Raw genomic sequence first — 21077 nt, 5'->3', positions numbered from 1 at the left:
AGAACAGCCGCTCCATCAGCGTTACAGCTCTGGTGAACAGAACAGCCTCTCCATCAGCGTTACAGCTCTGGTGAACAGAACAGCCTCTCCATCAGCGTTACAGCTCTGGTGAACAGAACAGCCTCTCCATCAGCGTTACAGCTCTGGTGAACAGAACAGCCGCTCCATCAGCGTTACAGCTCTGGTGAACAGAACAGCCGCTCCATCAGCGTTACAGCTCTGGTGAACAGAACAGCCTCTCCATCAGCGTTACAGCTCTGGTGAACAGAACAGCCTCTCCATCAGCGTTACAGCTCTGGTGAACAGAACAGCCGCTCCATCAGCGTTACAGCTCTGGTGAACAGAACAGCCTCTCCATCAGCGTTACAGCTCTGGTGAACAGAACAGCCTCTCCATCAGCGTTACAGCTCTGGTAAACAGAACAGCCTCTCCATCAGCGTTACAGCTCTGGTGAACAGAACAGCCTCTCCATCAGCGTTACAGCTCTGGTGAACAGAACAGCCGCTCCATCAGCGTTACAGCTCTGGTGAACAGAACAGCCTCTCCATCAGCGTTACAGCTCTGGTGAACAGAACAGCCGCTCCATCAGCGTTACAGCTCTGGTGAACAGAACAGCCTCTCCATCAGCGTTACAGCTCTGGTGAACAGAACAGCCTCTCCATCAGCGTTACAGCTCTGGTGAACAGAACAGCCTCTCCATCAGCGTTACAGCTCTGGTGAACAGAACAGCCTCTCCATCAGCGTTACAGCTCTGGTGAACAGAACAGCCTCTCCATCAGCGTTACAGCTCTGGTGAACAGAACAGCCTCTCCATCAGCGTTACAGCTCTGGTGAACAGAACAGCCTCTCCATCAGCGTTACAGCTCTGGTGAACAGAACAGCCTCTCCATCAGTGTTACAGCTCTGGTGAACAGAACAGCCTCTCCATCAGCGTTACAGCTCTGGTGAACAGAACAGCCTCTCCATCAGCGTTACAGCTCTGGTGAACAGAACAGCCTCTCCATCAGCGTTACAGCTCTGGTGAACAGAACAGCCTCTCCATCAGCGTTACAGCTCTGGTGAACAGAACAGCCGTTCCATCAGTGTTACAGCTCTGGTGAACAGAACAGCCTCTCCATCAGCGTTACAGCTCTGGTGAACAGAACAGCCTCTCCATCAGCGTTACAGCTCTGGTGAACAGAACAGCCGCTCCATCAGCGTTACAGCTCTGGTGAACACAACAGCCTCTCCATCAGCGTTACAGCTCTGGTGAACAGAACAGCCGCTCCATCAGTGTTACAGCTCTGGTGAACAGAACAGCCTCTCCATCAGCGTTACAGCTCTGGTGAACAGAACAGCCGCTCCATCAGTGTTACAGCTCTGGTGAACAGAACAGCCTCTCCATCAGCGTTACAGCTCTGGTGAACAGAACAGCCGCTCCATCAGTGTTACAGCTCTGGTGAACAGAACAGCCTCTCCATCAGCGTTACAGCTCTGGTGAACAGAACAGCCTCTCCATCAGCGTTACAGCTCTGGTGAACAGAACAGCCTCTCCATCAGCGTTACAGCTCTGGTGAACAGAACAGCCGCTCCATCAGTGTTACAGCTCTGGTGAACAGAACAGCCTCTCCATCAGCGTTACAGCTCTGGTGAACAGAACAGCCTCTCCATCAGTGTTACAGCTCTGGTGAACAGAACAGCCTCTCCATCAGCGTTACAGCTCTGGTGAACAGAACAGCCTCTCCATCAGCGTTACAGCTCTGGTGAACAGAACAGCCGCTCCATCAGCGTTACAGCTCTGGTGAACAGAACAGCCTCTCCATCAGCGTTACAGCTCTGGTGAACAGAACAGCCTCTCCATCAGCGTTACAGCTCTGGTGAACAGAACAGCCTCTCCATCAGCGTTACAGCTCTGGTGAACAGAACAGCTGCTCCATCAGCGTTACAGCTCTGGTGAACAGAACAGCTGCTCCATCAGCGTTACAGCTCTGGTGAACAGAACAGCCTCTCCATCAGTGTTACAGCTCTGGTGAACAGAACAGCCTCTCCATCAGCGTTACAGCTCTGGTGAACAGAACAGCCTCTCCATCAGCGTTACAGCTCTGGTGAACAGAACAGCCTCTCCATCAGCGTTACAGCTCTGGTGAACAGAACAGCCTCTCCATCAGCGTTACAGCTCTGGTAAACAGAACAGCCTCTCCATCAGCGTTACAGCTCTGGTGAACAGAACAGCCTCTCCATCAGCGTTACAGCTCTGGTGAACAGAACAGCCGCTCCATCAGCGTTACAGCTCTGGTGAACAGAACAGCCTCTCCATCAGCGTTACAGCTCTGGTGAACAGAACAGCCTCTCCATCAGCGTTACAGCTCTGGTGAACAGAACAGCCGCTCCATCAGCGTTACAGCTCTGGTGAACAGAACAGCCGCTCCATCAGCGTTACAGCTCTGGTGAACAGAACAGCCTCTCCATCAGCGTTACAGCTCTGGTAAACAGAACAGCCTCTCCATCAGCGTTACAGCTCTGGTAAACAGAACAGCCTCTCCATCAGCGTTACAGCTCTGGTGAACAGAACAGCCGCTCCATCAGCGTTACAGCTCTGGTGAACAGAACAGCCTCTCCATCAGCGTTACAGCTCTGGTGAACAGAACAGCCGCTCCATCAGCGTTACAGCTCTGGTGAACAGAACAGCCTCTCCATCAGCGTTACAGCTCTGGTGAACAGAACAGCCTCTCCATCAGCGTTACAGCTCTGGTGAACAGAACAGCCTCTCCATCAGCGTTACAGCTCTGGTGAACAGAACAGCCGCTCCATCAGTGTTACAGCTCCGAGCTCCATCTAGGATAATGGGACACACCCTTGTCCAAGAGTCCGAAGCACGGGCCAAACCACGACCACACCTCACTGACCCGGGGTAGACCAGGGGTGAGCAAAAGCCCTTAATAAACACATTATAATGAGCTGCACACAGGAGACGCTGAGATGGAAATACCATAGCTGTCTTCCACTGTAAACGGCGTCCAACACATTTTTTTTGAAAACAGAAAGGGTGTGACGCGCTCATTATCAGAGTAAATACACTGATTCTGTCCAGAAATAGCTGACATTTACAGACGGCGTATAAAGTGGTTTGAAATAATAAAGTCATGGAAACTTTGTGTGAAATTTACTTTGGGTCGTTAGTGTTGAGGCTTGTGTAAATACCGATTAGGGTCGAGAGGGCTGACACACTACAGTAACACACACCAGCACTGCATCTGTCTCACACACTCTTTTAATATTAGATCTGTGATCTGTGTGAACATGGCAATAGCACCTCTTCCACACACACAGACACACGCACACACGCACATACACACACTCACAAACTCACACACACACACACACACACACACACACACACACACACACACACACACACACACACACACACACACACACACACACACACACACACACACCTTAACATCCAGCAAACATACTGGAACAAGGGAAGAAAGAGGGAAACACTACAGTGAGAGAGACTACTGGTCACTACACTACAGTGAGAGATACTACTGGTCACTACACTTACAGTGAGAGAGACTACTGGTCACTACACTACAGTGAGAGATACTACTGGTCACTACAGTGAGAGAGACTACTGGTCACTACAGTACAGTGAGAGAGACTACTGGTCACTACAGTGAGAGAGACTACTGGTCACTACAGTACAGTGAGAGAGACTACTGGTCACTACAGTACAGTGAGAGAGACTACTGGTCACTACAGTGAGAGAGACTACTGGTCACTACAGTGAGAGAGACTACTGGTCAATTCAGTGAGAGATACTACTGGTCACTACAGTGAGAGATACTACTGGTCACTACAGTGAGAGAGACTACTGGTCACTAGTGAGAGAGACTACTGGTCACTACAGTGACAGAGACTACTGGTCAATACAGTGAGAGACTACTGGTCACTACAGTGAGAGAGACTACTGGTCACTAGTGAGAGAGACTACTGGTCACTAGTGAGAGAGACTACTGGTCACTACCGTACAGTGAGAGAGACTACTGGTCACTAGTGAGAGAGACTACTGGTGACTACAGTGAGAGAGACTACTGGTCACTAGTGAGAGAGACTACTGGTCACTACCGTACAGTGAGAGAGACTACTGGTCACTAGTGAGAGAGACTACTGGTGACTACAGTAAGAGAGACTACTGGTCACTAGTGAGAGAGACTACTGGTCACTACCGTACAGTGAGAGAGACTACTGGTCACTAGTGAGAGAGACTACTGGTGACTACAGTGAGAGACTACTGGTCACTAGTGAGAGAGAATACTGGTCACTAGTGAGAGAGACTACTGGTCACTACAGTGAGAGAGACAACTGGTCACTACAGTGAGAGAGACTACTGGTCACTAGTGAGAGAGACTACTGGTCACTACAGTGAGAGACACTACTGGTCACTACACTACAGTGAGAGAGACTACTGGTCAATACAGTGAGAGACTACTGGTCACTACAGTGAGAGAGACTACTGGTCACTAGTGAGAGAGACTACTGGTCACTAGTGAGAGAGACTACTGGTTACTACAGTGAGAGACACTACTGGTCACTAGTGAGAGAGACTACTGGTCACTACAGTGAGAGAGACTACTGGTCACTACAGTGAGAGAGACTACTGGTCACTAGTGAGAGAGACTACTGGTCACTACAGTGAGAGACACTACTGGTCACTACACTACAGTGAGAGAGACTACTGGTCAATACAGTGAGAGACTACTGGTCACTACAGTGAGAGAGACTACTGGTCACTAGTGAGAGAGACTACTGGTTACTACAGTGAGAGACACTACTGGTCACTAGTGAGAGAGACTACTGGTCACTACAGTGAGAGAGACTACTGGTCACTACAGTGAGAGAGACTACTGGTCACTAGTGAGAGAGACTACTGGTCACTACAGTGAGAGAGACTACTGGTCAATACAGTGAGAGACTACTGGTCACTACAGTGAGAGAGACTACTGGTCACTACAGTGAGAGAGACTACTGGTCACTACAGTGAGAGACACTACTGGTCACTACACTACAGTGAGAGAGACTACTGGTCAATACAGTGAGAGACTACTGGTCACTACAGTGAGAGAGACTACTGGTCACTAGTGAGAGAGACTACTGGTTACTACAGTAAGATAGACTACTGGTTACTACAGTACAGTGAGAGTGACTACTGGCCAATAACAATGCTCCCCAGCAGATAATTTGTGTGCATCTGTGTGTGTGTGTGTGTGTGTGTGTGTGTGTGTGTGTGTGTGTGTGTGTGTGTGTGTGTGTGTGTGTGTGTGTGTGTGTGTGTGTTTATACTGTATCTGTTCTCTGACAGAGACAAGTGGCCAGGGGACCCAGCAGACATATTACCATACCATTTCCTCTGGATGAGAGGAACAGTCTGTTATTGCACTGAACAAATGTCCTGGTCTTGTAGAAAACCATGAGTGTGTGTGTGTCCACAGTCTAGCTGCATGACAGTCAAACTGCATGCCTGTCTAACTGCATGCCTGTCTGACAGTCTAGCTGCATGACAGTCTAACTGCATGCCTGTCTAACTGCATGCCTGTCTGACAGTCTAGCTGCATGCCAGTCTAGCTGCATGCCAGTCTAGCTGCATGCCAGTCTGACAGTCTAGCTGCATGCCAGTCTAACTGCATGTCAGTCTAACTGCATACCAGTCTAGCTGTATACCAGCCTAACTGCATACCAGTCTAACTGCATACCAGTCTAACTGCATGCCTGTATGACAGTCAAACTGCATATCTTATCTTGCAATCAATCCCTCCTGTCTCCTTCCATTAATCATTTTCAGTTCTGACTCTCTCTCTGTTGTTCTCTCTCTCTCTCACTCTCCCTGCCTCTCTCTCTCTCTCCCTGCCTCTCTCTCTCTCTCCTTCCCTGTCTCTCTCCCTGCCTCTCTCTCTCCCTGCCCCTCTCTCTCTCTCTCTCTCTCCCTGCCCCTCTCTCTCTCTCTCTCCCTGCCTCTCTCTCTCTCCCTGCCCCTCTCTCTCCCTGCATCTCTCTCTCTCTCTCCCTGCCTCTCTCTCTCTCTCTCCCTCTCTCTCTCTCTCTCTGCCTCTCTCTCTCTCGCTCTCTCTCTCGGTTGTTCTGACTCTCTCTGTTGTTCTGACTCCCTCTCTGTTGTTCTGACTCTCTCTCTGTTGTTCTGAATCTCTCACTCTCTCTCTGTGTTGTTCTGAGAGAGAGAGAGAGAGAGAGAGAGAGAGAGAGAGAGAGAGAGAGAGAGAGAGAGAGAGAGAGAGAGAGAGAGAGAGAGAGAGAGAGAGACACTCCCTCTCTCTGTTGTAGTCTTCCTGACCTCTCTGCTGGGTGTGGTATCCAGCATGACAGGGGTGACAGGTTCAGCACCATAGTCAAGAGGAGTCTGTGCCATAGTGAAACTAGTGGACTTGCCAACCCAACTCAGTGAGAGAGCACATGGTCCGGCCAACCAATGAAGCCAATCCTCCCTCCCCATCTGGAACATGGACTCAACCACCGGGAATGGGGATCCTGAACGATGACTCACACTAGAGCTGGGCCAAATGGACAAAAATGTATTTGATGATCAATCAAATGACAAATTTACAACAATGTGAACCAGTTACTTTTATATTACCTTTAAAAGTACTACTTTGAAAGTTGTAGCTATTAATTGTCCAGTTAACAATAGTCCATAATAGGAGACTTATTTATTTTAAAACTCCTCAATCCTCTAGTAAAGGCTATTTGTCATTATAATCGATATCAGTAAAATGTCCTCGATAAATGGTCAGCTCGGTCGGTTTATCGTCCCAGCGCTAACTCACAGTTACGCACTCACCGTCCACCCACCCAGCGTGGCGACAGGAAGTGACATTATAAAGTTGTCACTCGCTGTTTCTGCGCCGGTTGCCGAGTGATTTGCTCGGGAACTTCCATGACGGAGATTTTCCCCGTTGTTTTTTTCCCTACTCCACGCTGGAAAGAACAGCACTTGGGAAATGCACTTCGATAGCCTCTGATGTCCGTGATGGATGAGTGTGTGGTTGGCAGTGCACCCAGCTCAGCTGGCATGAATCAAGTCAAGGAACATGGCTGCTATGCAGTTCAAGGCAATGTTGTTCAGATGATGGATATACTTTTTATAATGAATTATATGTCTTATTTATTTATTGTACTATCATGGCGGAACTGTTTTAAAATAAAATATACATAAAATGTATTTATTGTCCTATCATGGGGAACTACATTATTTAAATAAATTATATATCTAATTTATTTACTTTTTATTGTACCTTTATTTAACCAGGCAAGTCAGTTAAGAACAAATTCTTATTTTCAATGATGGCCTAGGAACAGTGGGTTAACTGCTTGTTCAGGGGCAGAACGACAGATTTGTACCTTGTCAGCTCGGGGATTTGAACTTGCAACCTTCCGGTTACTAGTCCAACGCTCTAACCACTAGGCTACCCTGCCGCCCCGCCCCACTTATGATCCTATATTGATGGATCGGTCCACAGCCCAATACCCTAGACACCCACCTGAATGACCCAGATACTAAGGAGAAGTCCCTATCTGTTTTATTGGCCTGCTGTAAGCGGTCTGTATGCAGCCAAAATGCTGTCAGAAACCTGGAGCAGCACAACCCCCTCAAGATTCTGAGCCTGCTTGGTAGGGTCGGTCCTGCAAAACAAAAAGCCCCCTAAAGGGAGAGCATACTATACAAGGACATTCTCAAAGCTGCTAATGAGAACCTTGACGACCGTGTACCTAGCTGGTGGAGCTTTGGGTGGAGCTTTCCCTCTAGCCCTAAACACCTGGCAGTCTCTCACTCTAGTCCTCCCTCTAGCCCTAAACACCTGGCAGTCTCCTGACCTGGCAGTCTCTCCCTCTAGCCCTAAACACCTGGCAGTCTCCTGACCTGGCAGTCTCTCCCTCTAGCCCTCCCTCTAGCCCTAAACACCTGGCAGTCTCCTGACCTGGCAGTCTCTCCCTCTACCCCTCCCTCTAGCCCTAAACACCTGGCAGTCTCCTCACCTGGCAGTCTCTTCTTCTACCCCTCCCTCTAGCCCTAAACACCTGGCAGTCTCCTCACCTGGTAGTCTCTTCTTCTAGCCCTAAACACCTGGCAGTCTCTCCCTCTAGCCCTCCTGTCTCTCTCAATCCAACTTTGTATTTAAAAGTTACTATAGCTTTGTTCTATAACAACCAGCCTTTACTTTACCAGCACAGTAGCACAGAGGATATCTTATTCAACAACTAAGTCCAGCCCAGACCAACACACACAGCCTTACCAAAAACACAGTGTCCAGCCCAGACCTCAAAACACAGCCTTACCAACAACACACACAGCTTTACCAAAAACACAGTGTCCAGCCCAGACCAACACACAGCCTTACCAACAACACACACAGCCTTACCAAAAACACAGTGTCCAGCCCAGACCAACACACAGCCTTACCAACAACACACACAGCCTTACCAATCACACAGTGTCCAGCCCAGATCTCAACACACACAGCCTTACCAAACACAGTGTCCAGCCCAGACCTCAACACACACAGCCTTACCAAACACAGTGTCCAGCCCAGACCTCAAAACACAGCCTTACCAACAACACACACAGCCTTACCAAAAACACAGTGTCCAGCCCAGACCAACACACAGCCTTACCAACAACACACACAGCCTTACCAAAAACACAGTGTCCAGCCCAGACCTCAACACAGACAGCCTTACCAAACACAGTGTCCAGCCCAGACCTCAACACACACAGCCTTACCAAAAACACAGTGTCCAGCCCAGACCAACACACAGCCTTACCAACAACACACACAGCCTTACCAAAAACACAGTGTCCAGCCCAGACCTCAACACACACAGCCTTACCAAACACAGTGTCCAGCCCAGACCTCAAAACACAGCCTTACCAACAACACACACAGCCTTACCAAAAACACAGTGTCCAGCCCAGACCTCAACACAGACAGCCTTACCAAACACACAGTGTCCAGCCCAGACCTCAACACACACACAGCCTTACCAAACACACAGTGTCCAGCCCAGACCTCAAAACACAGCCTTACCAACAACACACACAGCCTTACCAAAAACACAGTGTCCAGCCCAGACCTCAACACACACAGCCTTACTAAACACACAGTGTCCAGCCCAGACCTCAAAACACAGCCTTACCAAACACAGTGTCTAGCCCAGATCTCAACACACACAGCCTTACCAAACACACAGTGTCCAGCACAGATTAATTTCCTCTACTAGGATATGAGAAGGACCTCTTCTCAGCCCAGAGAGACCTGTTATTATTGCTTATTACAGATAACAGGCTTCTTTATTAAAAAGCCCAGAGGACGGACCGCTGCACATCAAATAGGGTACAATATCCCTGGCTGAGGCTACACACACACACACACACACACACACACACTGATTGGAGGAATGTGATGGCTGCGTCCCCTGTCTGGTGTTGACAGTTAGAACTGTGGGCTAGTGTGTGTGTGTGTGTGTGTGTGTGTGCGAGAGAGTGTGTGTGCGTGTGTGTGTGTGTGTGTGTGTGTGTGTGTATGTGTGTATGCATGCGCGTGTGTGTGTGTGTGTGTGTGTGTGTGTGTGTGTGTGTGTATGCATGCGCGTGTGTGTGTGCGTGTGTGTGTGTATGTGTGTATGCATGCGTGTGTGTGTGTGTGTGTGTGTATGTGTGTATGCATGCGTGTGTGTGTGTGTGTGTGTGTGTGTGTCAGAGAGACCAGATCACCGTTCAGGGAGTAACGTCAGAGAGACCAGATCACTGTTCAGGGAGTAACGTCAGAGAGACACACAGGGAGACCAGATCACCATTCAGGGAGAAACGTCAGAGAGACCAGATCACCGTTCAGGGAGTAACGTCAGAGACACACACAGGGAGACCAGATCACTCCTCCTGTCCTACTGGGAATACTGGAGAGAAGAGAGGGAGGGACTTCAGCCATTATCTTACAGACACCCTCATTAGAGAGGTAGAAAGGAAGAATGAGAGAGAGAAAGAGAGAGAGACACTATTGGGTCAGATGGAAAGAAAGTAGGAATGAGAGATTTTATGGAGAGACCAGACTCAGAACAAGGTCAGACTGAGAACAAGGTCAGACTGAGAACAAGGTCAGACTGAGAACAAGGTCACGGTTTACGGAAGAATGGTATTATAGAGTGAAGGTGAAAGACAGAGAGGAGGAGGAGCTGGAGAGAGACAAAGAGAGGCTGCTCTGCTCAGTCCTCTGCCCCTTTGTGAGAAGTGGTGTAGAGAGGAATGAAGAAGCCTGCAGCAGTCACCTCATTTCAGACACTGACTCACAGCCCTGTGGTTCCATCTCAAATACCAGGAGTTGGCTGTTGTAGACACACACACACAGGCGGAGAGACAAGCACACACATGAATGCAAACTCACACACACAAACACACAGTCACTCACAGACAAAGTGAAAAGACACACCCCAAAATACATGCCCCACAGTAGACTCTTCAGAGGAGAGAGTCGATCTGATGCCATTTAAATGGAACAACCCCTCTTCAAATAAACCTAGATGCCTCAGTGTGTCTCAGAGACACACTCCTCTCTGAAACGTCCCCTCGATCAACTACAGATTGATCTTGTGATCTGATTAGCAGCTTTTTCTCCTGTTAAAAACGGTTCACAGACAGAGTCAGAGCTATTGAGAACAACTTCCAAACTTAAGACACCCAAAAAAAACATTTAGACCCATGACTGAATTACAAAGGGCTGTTTTGTGCTGTGTTGGAGAGAAGTGTTTTTTTAGTTTCTCCCTCTGCGGCTTTGAGGTTTCTACTTCTGTCATGTTTTTGTTGCCCTGAGGGGAACAGAGAACCTGGGAAGGAGAGTACCTGTGTGTGTGTGTAGGACGACAGACAGGGCTAACATTGTGATAACACCAGAGGACATTCAGAACTCAGCTGCCAGCCAGGACGGGAGACAGGCTTCCAGTAACCTAGCGCTAACAGGGAAATGATATCGGAGATGTTCAAAACATGTTGTTTTGCCACACGTACAGTACGTGCCTACGTAAAAGTCTAAACAAGAACAGTTCAGTTCAACACACATATCAGATGTCTCAGATATCCTAGAAAAACAGTGAAAACTGTTGCCGAGAGGGCTATCAAATGAAATAGAATGAAGAGACATGGTTGTCTGCTACGGAAAAATGTAATATTCAAAATGACCCCAATGCTAGTTTGATGAACCCGTGTCATCCCAGGTTGAACTACCAAATCACTTCGGCTCCAGATGCCAGCCTTGTCAGAACGTTGTCGCTTGTACCCCGACTTGAAGCCAAGCAATAAGCAACGCCATGGTACTCACAATGCCATGGTACTCACAACGCCATGGTACTCATAACCACATGGTACTCATAACCACATGGTACTCACAACGCCATGGTACTCACAACGCCATGGTACTCACAACGCCATGGTACTCATAACGCCATGGTTATCATGGTACTCATAACACCATGGTTATCATGGAACTCATAACGCCATGGTACTCATAACGCCATGGTTATCATGGTACTCATAACACCATGGTTATCATGGTACTCATAACGCCATGGTACTCATAATGCCATGGTTATCATGGTACTCATAACAACATGGTAGTCATAGAGCAATGGTACTCATAACACCATGGTACTCATAACACCATGGTACTCATAACAACATTGTACTCATAACAACATTGTACTCATAATGCCATGGTTATCATGGTACTCATAACAACATGGTACTCATAACGCCATGGTTATCATGGTACTCATAACAACATGGTACTCATAACACCATGGTACTCATAACACCATGGTCCTCATAACACCATGGTCCTCATAACACCATGGTACTCATAACAACATGGTAGTCGTAGAGCGATGGTACTCATAACACAAGCACCAGCAAGTACAGAGCGTCAGCCAGGGATGCACTCTCATGAATCACATTTGAACCTCAGATTTTACCTCAGGGATTCAACTCCTGTCACTAGTGGTGATCTTTAAGTCTGAAATATTAGTGGAGTAATGATTCTGAACATGAAATCAAATAGATAGCAGTTTCAAATGACTGTAGACAGTGAGATGTGGGCAGAGTGATGGAGGAGCTATGCCTAGATTTACACAGAGTGTACAAAACATTAGAGACACCTGCGCTTTCTATGAAATAGACTGAACAGCTGACTCCAGGTGAAAGCTATAATCTCTTGTTGATGTCACTTGTTAAATCCACTTCAATCAGTGTAGATGAAGGGGAGGAGACGGGTTAGAGAAGGATTTCTAAGCCTTGAGACATTTGACACATGGATTGTATGTGTGCCATTCAGAGCGTGAATGTTATTGCGGGTGTAGAGAAATTCTTGTGTTTCTAGCTCTAACAGTGCATTAATACCTAACAATTTCACAACAATACACACAAATCTAAGTGCCTTGGGGTAACTCAATCACAAGCATACACCCCTATGTAGTATGCTCACACACAATATGTTCCCTTCATTAATCTGCCTTCTTACATATGGGGGAGGGTTGTTTTCCTGAAGGCCTCAACTAAAGACTGCAGAGCTCAACAGACTCTGAGGAATTAGAGAGAGAGAGAGAGACTACAGCAAACCACCCTGCGGCACAGTCCACCAGCCTCACTGTATCCAACAGAGACACAGCACAGACAGAGGGAGTCTGGGAAACACTGTCCTCAGACACAGCATGGTACACTCATAACCACCACAGAGAGAGAGAGAGAAAGAGACAGAGAGAGAAAGTTGGGTTGGAAGGAAATGAAGAGAAAACAGATTGATTTTACAGAATGAGAGAACAAACAGAGAAGCATTGATGGAGAAAGACAGAAGATGCATTGGCTCAGTTCCCCTCCGAGCTAACCCCACCTTTCCCTGCATGACAAGAAACAGAGAACGAAACCCCACTGCGAACATTTAATCAACATTTAATCAACATTTAATCAACATGGGTGTAGTATTACCCTGTGTGTTGTCATCACTAAAACCAATGGTGATGGTAGGGTATTACTCAACACAGATGAATGGCAGGGGAACAGTATCGTATCTTGGCCGTCGCAGTAGATGTTTGCTCTGTGCGCCCCACGCTGACTCGCGACTACACACCCAGTCCCAGGGGCCAAGATGTCCAATAGTGATCAAATCAAATCAAAGTTTATTTGTCACGTGCGCTGAATACAACAGGTGTAGTAGACCTTACACTGAAATGCTTACTTACAGGCTCTAACCAACAGTTCATTTTTTTTAAGTATTAAGTGAACAATAGGTAAGTAAAGAAATAAAAACAGTAAAAAGACAATGAAAAATAACAGTAGTGAGGCTCTATACAGTAGAGAGGCTATATACAGTAGAGAGGCTATATACAGTAGAGAGGCTATATACAGTAGAGAGGCTATATACAGTAGAGAGGCTATATACAGTAGAGAGGCTATATACAGTTTAGAGGTTATATACAGTAGAGAGGCTATATACAGTAGAGAGGCTATATACAGTAGAGAGGCTATATACAGTAGAGAGGCTCTATACAGTAGAGAGGTTATATACAGTAGAGAGGTTATATACAGCAGAGAGGCTATATACAGTAGAGAGGCTATATACAGTAGAGAGGCTGTATACAGTAGAGAGGCTATATACAGTAAAGAGGCTATATACAGTAGAGAGGCTGTATACAGTAGAGAGGCTATATACAGTAAAGAGTCTATATACAGTAGAGAGGCTATATACAGTAGAGAGGCTGTATACAGTAGAGAGGCTATATACAGTAGAGAGGCTATATACAGTAGAGAGGCTATATACAGTAGAGAGGCTATATACAGTAGAGAGGCTATATACAGTAGAGAGGCTGTATACAGTAGAGAGGCTATATACAGTAGAGAGGCTATATACAGTAGAGCGGCTATATACAGTAGAGAGGTTATATACAGTTTAGAGGTTATATACAGTAGAGAGGTTATATACAGTAGAGAGGTTATATACAGTAGAGAGGCTATATACAGTAGAGAGGCTATATACAGTAGAGAGGTTATATACAGTAGAGAGGCTATATACAGTAGAGAGGTTATATACAGTAGAGAGGTTATATACAGTAGAGAGGCTATATACAGTAGAGAGGCTATATACAGTAGAGAGGCTATATACAGTAACGAGGCTAAATACAGTAGAGAGGCTATATACAGTAGAGAGGCTATATACAGTAGTGAGGCTATATACAGTAGAGAGGCTATATACAGTAGAGAGGCTATATACAGTAGAGAGGCTCTATACAGTAGAGAGGCTCTATACAGTAGAGAAGCTATATTCAGAAAAGAGAGGCTATATACAGTAGAGAGGCTATATACAGTAGAGAGGTTATATACAGTAGAGAGGCTATATACAGTAGAGAGGCTATATACAGTAGAGAGGCTATATACAGGCACCGGTTAGTCGGGCTGATTGAGATAGTATGTACATGTAGATATGGTTAAAGGGACTATGCATATATGATAAACAGAGAGTAGCAGCAGCGTAAAAGAGAGGCTGGGCGGGGCACACAATGCAAATAGTCCAGGTAGCCATTTGATTACCTGTTCAGGAGTCTTATGGCTTGGGGGTAAAATCTGTTGAGAAGCCATTTTGTCCTAGACTTGGTGCTCCGGTACCGCTTGCCAGGCGGTAGTAGAGAGAACAGTCTATGACTGGGGTGGCTGGGGACTTGGACAATTTTTAGGGCCTTCCTCTGACACCGCCTGGTATAGAGCTGCTGGATGGCAGGGAGCTTGGCCCCAGTGATGTACTGGGCCGTACGTACTACCCTCTGTAGTGCCTTGCGGTCAGAGGCCGAGCAGTTGCCATACCAGGCAGTGATGCAACCATGCTCTCGATATTGCAGCTGTAGAACCTTGTTAGTTTCCTGAGGGAGAATAGGCTTTGTCGTGCCCTCTTCACGACTGTCTTGAAGTGTTTGGACTATGATAGTTTGTTGGTGATGTGGACACCAAAGAACTTGAAGCTCTCAACCTGCTCCACTGCAGCCGATGAAAATGGGGGCGTGCTTGGTCCTCCTTTTCCTGTAGTCCACAATCATCTCCTTAGTCTTGGTTACGTTGAGGGAGAGGTTGTTGTCCTGGCAGTACACGGCCAGGTCTCTGACCTCCTCCCTATAGGCTGTCTCGTCATTGTCGGTGATCAGACCTACCACTGTTGTGTCGTCTGCAAACTTAATAATGGTGTTGGAGTCGTGCCTGGCCATGCAGTCATGAGTGAACAGGGAGTACAGGAGGGCACTGAGAACGCACCCCAGAAGGGCCCCAGTATTGAGGATCAGCGTGGCAAATGTGTTGCTACCTACCCTCACCTCCTGGGGGCGGCCCGTCAGGAAGTCCAGGATCCAGTTGCAGAGGGAGGTGTTTAGTCCCAGGATCCTTAGTTTAGTGATGAGCTTTGAGGGTACTATGGTGTTGAACGCTGAGCTGTAGTCAATGAATAGCATTCTCAGTGTTGAGTGCAATAGAGATTGCATCATCTGTGGATCTGTTTGGGCGGTATGCAAATTGGAGTGAGTCTAGGGTTTCTGGAATAATGGTGTTGATGTGAGCCATTAGCAGCGCCCACAGCACCGGCATGGTCGGGATATAATGGAACCAGCTGCCAGAAATCTCAATAAATTAGGATTACATTACAACAATTGGTCACGTAGCCAACTGTATCAGGCTTACATACAATTGATTTACAGGGTAGGCTACTGAGGATTGAGAGATATAGCCTTTTAAAATAACAGTCTGCTGCAACATCTGCTGTCACGATGACAAATGAAAATGTCTCTCTAGAAATATCAGATCTACTAAGACTACCACCTGTATCATTACCACACCATTAAGACTACCTATCATTACCACACCATTAAGACTACCTATCATTACCACACCATTAAGACAACCTATCATTACCACACCATTAAGACTACCACCTGTATCATTACCACACCATTAAGACAACCTATCATTACCACACCATTATGACTACCACCTGTATCATTACCACACCATTAAGACAACCTATCATTACCACACCATTAAGACTACCAGCTGTATCATTACCACACCATTAAGACTACCTATCATTACCACACCATTAAGACTACCTATCATTACCACACCATTAAGACTACCTATCATTACCACACCATTAAGACTACCTATCATTACCACACCATTAAGACTACCACCTGTATCATTACCACACCATTAAGACAACCTATCATTACCACACCATTAAGACTACCTATCATTACCACACCATTAAGACTACCTATCATTACCACACCATTAAGACTACCATCTGTATCATTACCACACCATTAAGACAACCTATCATTACCACACCATTAAGACAACCTATCATTACCACACCATTAAGACTACCTATCATTACCACACCATTAAGACTACCACCTGTATCATTACCACACCATTAAGACTACCTATCACTACCACACCATTAAGACTACCTATCATTACCACACCATTAAGACTACCTATCATTACCACACCATTAAGACTACCTATCATTACCACACCATTAAGACTACCTATCATTACCACACCAATAAGACTACCTATCATTACCACACCATTAAGACTACCACCTGTATCATTACCACACCATTAAGACTACCTATCATTACCACACCATTAAGACTACCTATCATTACCACACCATTAAGACTACCTATCATTACCACACCATTAAGACTACCTATCATTACCACACCATTAAGACTACCACCTGTATCATTACCACACCATTAAGACTACCTATCATTACCACACCATTAAGACAACTATCATTACCACACCATTATGACTACCACCTGTATCATTACCACACCATTAAGACAACCTATCATTACCACACCATTATGACTACCACCTGTATCATTACCACACCATTAAGACAACCTATCATTACCACACCATTAAGACTACCTATCATTACCACACCAATAAGACTACCTCAAGTGACTTCCTTTCAAACTGCCCACATTCTTAGTTCAACCTATTGACAGGTGATTGAAGTCGAACCTCAGGTTCAACTCCAAACCATACCACTCCTCACCAGTAGGGGTCCTATTCCAACCTAAGTGACCTGCCACACCTTGGGAAGTTAACCACTGAGGCGCTGCCACTTAATAGCTGCTACTCATTGTGTTTCAATCTGGACATGGGACAAGAAAGTTGTCACAGGGGACCTACAGTACGTGTGTGCGCTCCACGTCTTCGACCTCCGTTTTACTGGTTCTGTAACACAGTGTCTTCCAAATGGCACCCTATTCCCTATATAGTGCACTACTTTATACTACAGTCCTATTCCCTGTATAGTGCACTACTTTTGACCAGAGCCATATTCCCTATATAGTGCACTACGTTTGACCAGAGCCCATAGGGAATAGGGTGCCATTATGCGAATCAAACAGTGTTGGCCCAATACTGTGGCTAAAGGGCTAGCAGGATGTGTACAGTAGGATTGCCTTCCATTGTCCATTGTTACAGGGACTGCCTGTCTGGACTGACTGTGGCAGATTGGCTGGGCTTCCAAGAAGAGCTGGGGAAATACCCAGCCCCAGGAACACACAGTTAGAGGTAAAAATAAAACACAAAAGCAGTAGAAGTGAAGCTTCCAGGGATACTTTTCCCACCACAACAAGTTCCTCGTGAAAAAATAAGACAGGTCAGCTAAGGTAGAGATGGAGACTAGGTCAAAGGCCCAATGACCAAGTAGGGCTAGACATGCCTATATTAGCCAAGCTATATTAGCCTAGCTATATTAGCCAAACTATATTAGCCAAGCTATATTAACCAAGCTATATTAGCCAAGCTATATTAGCCACACTATATTAGCCAAGCTATATTAGCCAAGCTATATTAGCCAAGCTATATTAGCCAAGCTAATCTAAAATGCACATTTATGAATGGCTGAAGTCAATGGTAAGTGTGTGCCATTTCCAGTTATTGCTTATCCCTTCAAACGTGTGCCTTCCTAAACAAGTAGTCTGATTAATCCAAACCCAACAGTTTTTCCCGCCCTGTTCCCAACTGGATATGATGAATTGGATTTGTTCTATCATTAAGATGCTTGACCCCCCCTCCTCCTTTTAGTCTCAATCTGCAGCAGGAGCAGGTGTTGCAGGTTACCAGAGCCAGTTGATCCCTTCCAGACCAGGCTTTATTTGGTTCCCTGTCCTTGACTCTAGCCACACCTGTGACCCTGGGGAAAGTGTACTACCTAAAAGTCAAGATCTCTTTACCAAGACAGCAGCAGTAGGTTACTACACACATACAGGGAAGAGGCTACATGGATGAAGCTTAATGGATGATGCTTAATGGATGAGGCTACATGGATGAGGCTTAATGGATGATGCTACATGGATGCGTAATAGATGATGCTACATGGATGAGGCTTAATGGATGAATCTACATGGATGAGGCTTAATGGATGATGCTACATGGATGAGGCTTTATAGATGAGGCTACATGGATGAGGCTTAATAGAATAGGCTTAATGGATGAGGCTACATGGATGAGGCTTAATAGAATAGGCTTAATGGATGATTCTACATGGATGATGCTTCTCGGCACAATTCGCTTCCATCTAATTTCTGTATCAGTTCTGATGAGAGGAAAGAGGGGAGAAAGCAAATGTAACACACCCACTGTGTTCCAGACTGCTGTTGAGGCTGGGAGGTGTCGTGAGAACAATCTCCCTCGAGCCCATTAGCCTATCAATTAATCACGCTGCAGCGTGCTCCTCTGAAGACAGACAGGACCTCCTGTCGGTCTACACCTCGTGGTCCTTTGTGTTGTGCCTTTCCATCCCTCTGTAGCAACCTTGTTGGTTGTATGTTGAATTGATACACATTCGCATGAAACAATATTTGAAACAATATTTGGCACATAACCACTCCATGGAACTCAGCTAAAGTGAAAATATTTGGCCAAAACAAGGGAAAAACGAACAAGGACACTGAAAGCAATTGTTGTGATAATACATTTGACAATTAAACAACACCCTTTTTTTCCTCAAATACAAATGCTACACCCGTCAAGGTGATAGCATGCTACTGTATCGATACATACCAGTAACGTACATTGTTACAAGCCTGCTCGTTGTCGTCTAAAAACAATGCACAATTTCTTACAACAAAGTGCAAGAGTAGTATAACAATGACTTAAAGTAGGATACCAGACGTAAACCAAAAAGTCGTACCTTTCCCGTTTTTGTCCATGTCGCGGAGATAACTCATGGGTGTGTACTTCTCCTGTGTTCTTCCCCGTGACAATAGAAAAGCACGTCCGCGCCTCTCCTCCAAGCGCTCCTTGCTTCCTTTCGGTGTGTGATGGGACAGACGCCGATTCTAGCTGTCAAGAAACACAGGGGACCAGATGGACACAGATAGTAGCCAATCACAGTCGTAGCTTACATGGGCTTGCCCAATCACAGCGAATAATATAAGGGGTCTTTGGTCATTTATTTTTAAATATCTATACTAGTTAGTGCTTTTGAGAACGCGGACCACTATCAGCATCAAGGTACAGTAGTAATACAGAATGGAGGTATTCTCAACCTACTGTCTGGTTTACTCGGCAGGCCATATGAAACCATTATGAATCAAATGACAACAATGATTCATAGAATGAATCACTCCCTCTCATCAGCACCTGTTTCAACATAATGTATTCACTCCGTAGGAAAATGATTCAGTAGCAAGACTCTCCGTCCCGGACAGATGTGTACCAGAGCAACACATGAGAAAACTTCAGATAAAATTAAATATTTATTTACAAGACCTACTTCTAATGTCCTGTTCTAATTCAGTTTTGAGACAGACTAAACGGGTATCAACCAATAAGGATGTTGTATCCTTGTCTGTCTGGAACGACTAGTTTCCTCACACCACACTGAAGAGTAGACTATCACGTAAAAACGTAGCTACTCTCAATTGATACTACTGTGACACGTTAGTTTGTCTGAGAACAACACAAAATAGATTTCAGTGACAGCTCAGACAACCATCCAAACAGTCAGCATTCTGGCATTCCAATTGCAGCCGTTTTTAACTCAATATCAAATAATTTATGGGTAACAATGAAGTACCTTAATGTGATTGTTTTCCATAATAATTGCACACAACAAAAAAACGCTTCTTAGCAAAGACTAATTTCTCAAGCAATAATTTAGCTAGGGACTGTCTAGGAGTGGTCTGGGTAGGTAGGGGAACACTGATAACCAGCCATTATTGGCAGAGAAGTTTGGAACTCTCTTTCCTAATGGTCTATTAACTAATTTAATCGTCTGATGACATCACCAGGGAGGCCAAAATTCCATCCCATCAATACAGGCAGACATTTCAGATGGACTTTTCAAACAGCTCTTACACTAAAAGGGCATGATCATCATTTCCACAATATTATTCCAACCTCATAGTATGAAAATATATGTAAAGAAGAGGAAAATCCCGTTTTTTGACTGCACTGGGCCTTTAAGTTACCATAAAAACACAGAACATGGCAAAAGAAATGGTACTGAATGAAACCTTTATTTAAAGATGGACATCAGTATTTCTTGCAAACCAGCGAAGTAAAATAAGAAGAAAAAAACTCAACAAAAGCTAAACAAAAGGCTTAGTTACAGTGTAATAATCATTTCAACCCATTTCGCCATCCTCTTTATCGTCAGCCACTGAGCCACAACTCCGCTGAACAAAAATGTAAACGCAACATGTAAAGTGTTGGTCCCATGTTTCATGAGCTGAAATAAAAGATCTGAGAAATGTTCCATAATGTTCCAAAAGCTTTTTTTCCCTCTCTAAAATTGAGCACAAATTTGTTTACATCCTTGTTGGTGCGCATTTCTCCTTTGCCAAGATCATCCATCCACCTGACAGGTGTGGAATATCAAGAAGCTGATAAAACGGCATGATCATGACACAGATGCACCTTGTGCTGGGGACAATAAAAGGCCACTCTAAAATGTGCAGTTTTG

General features: G+C 45.7%; 1 protein-coding gene across 1 annotated transcript in view; it reads right to left on the bottom strand.

Annotated features, from left to right (window-relative positions):
- The window catches only part of LOC110500891 (actin filament-associated protein 1), a 158934-nt gene extending 139485 nt beyond the window's left edge, over positions 1-19449 (bottom strand). The window contains exon 1 of the mRNA XM_036958234.1: positions 19302-19449. Coding sequence (XP_036814129.1) covers positions 19302-19338 — 37 coding nt within the window. The 5' untranslated portion in view covers positions 19339-19449. The remainder of the gene's footprint in view (positions 1-19301) is intronic.
- Positions 19450-21077: the final 1628 nt, after the last annotated feature.

This window comes from Oncorhynchus mykiss, chromosome 21 (assembly GCF_013265735.2).
Source record: "Oncorhynchus mykiss isolate Arlee chromosome 21, USDA_OmykA_1.1, whole genome shotgun sequence".
Lineage (NCBI taxonomy): Eukaryota > Metazoa > Chordata > Actinopteri > Salmoniformes > Salmonidae > Oncorhynchus > Oncorhynchus mykiss.
This window is presented reverse-complemented; position numbering and strand designations above follow the sequence as displayed.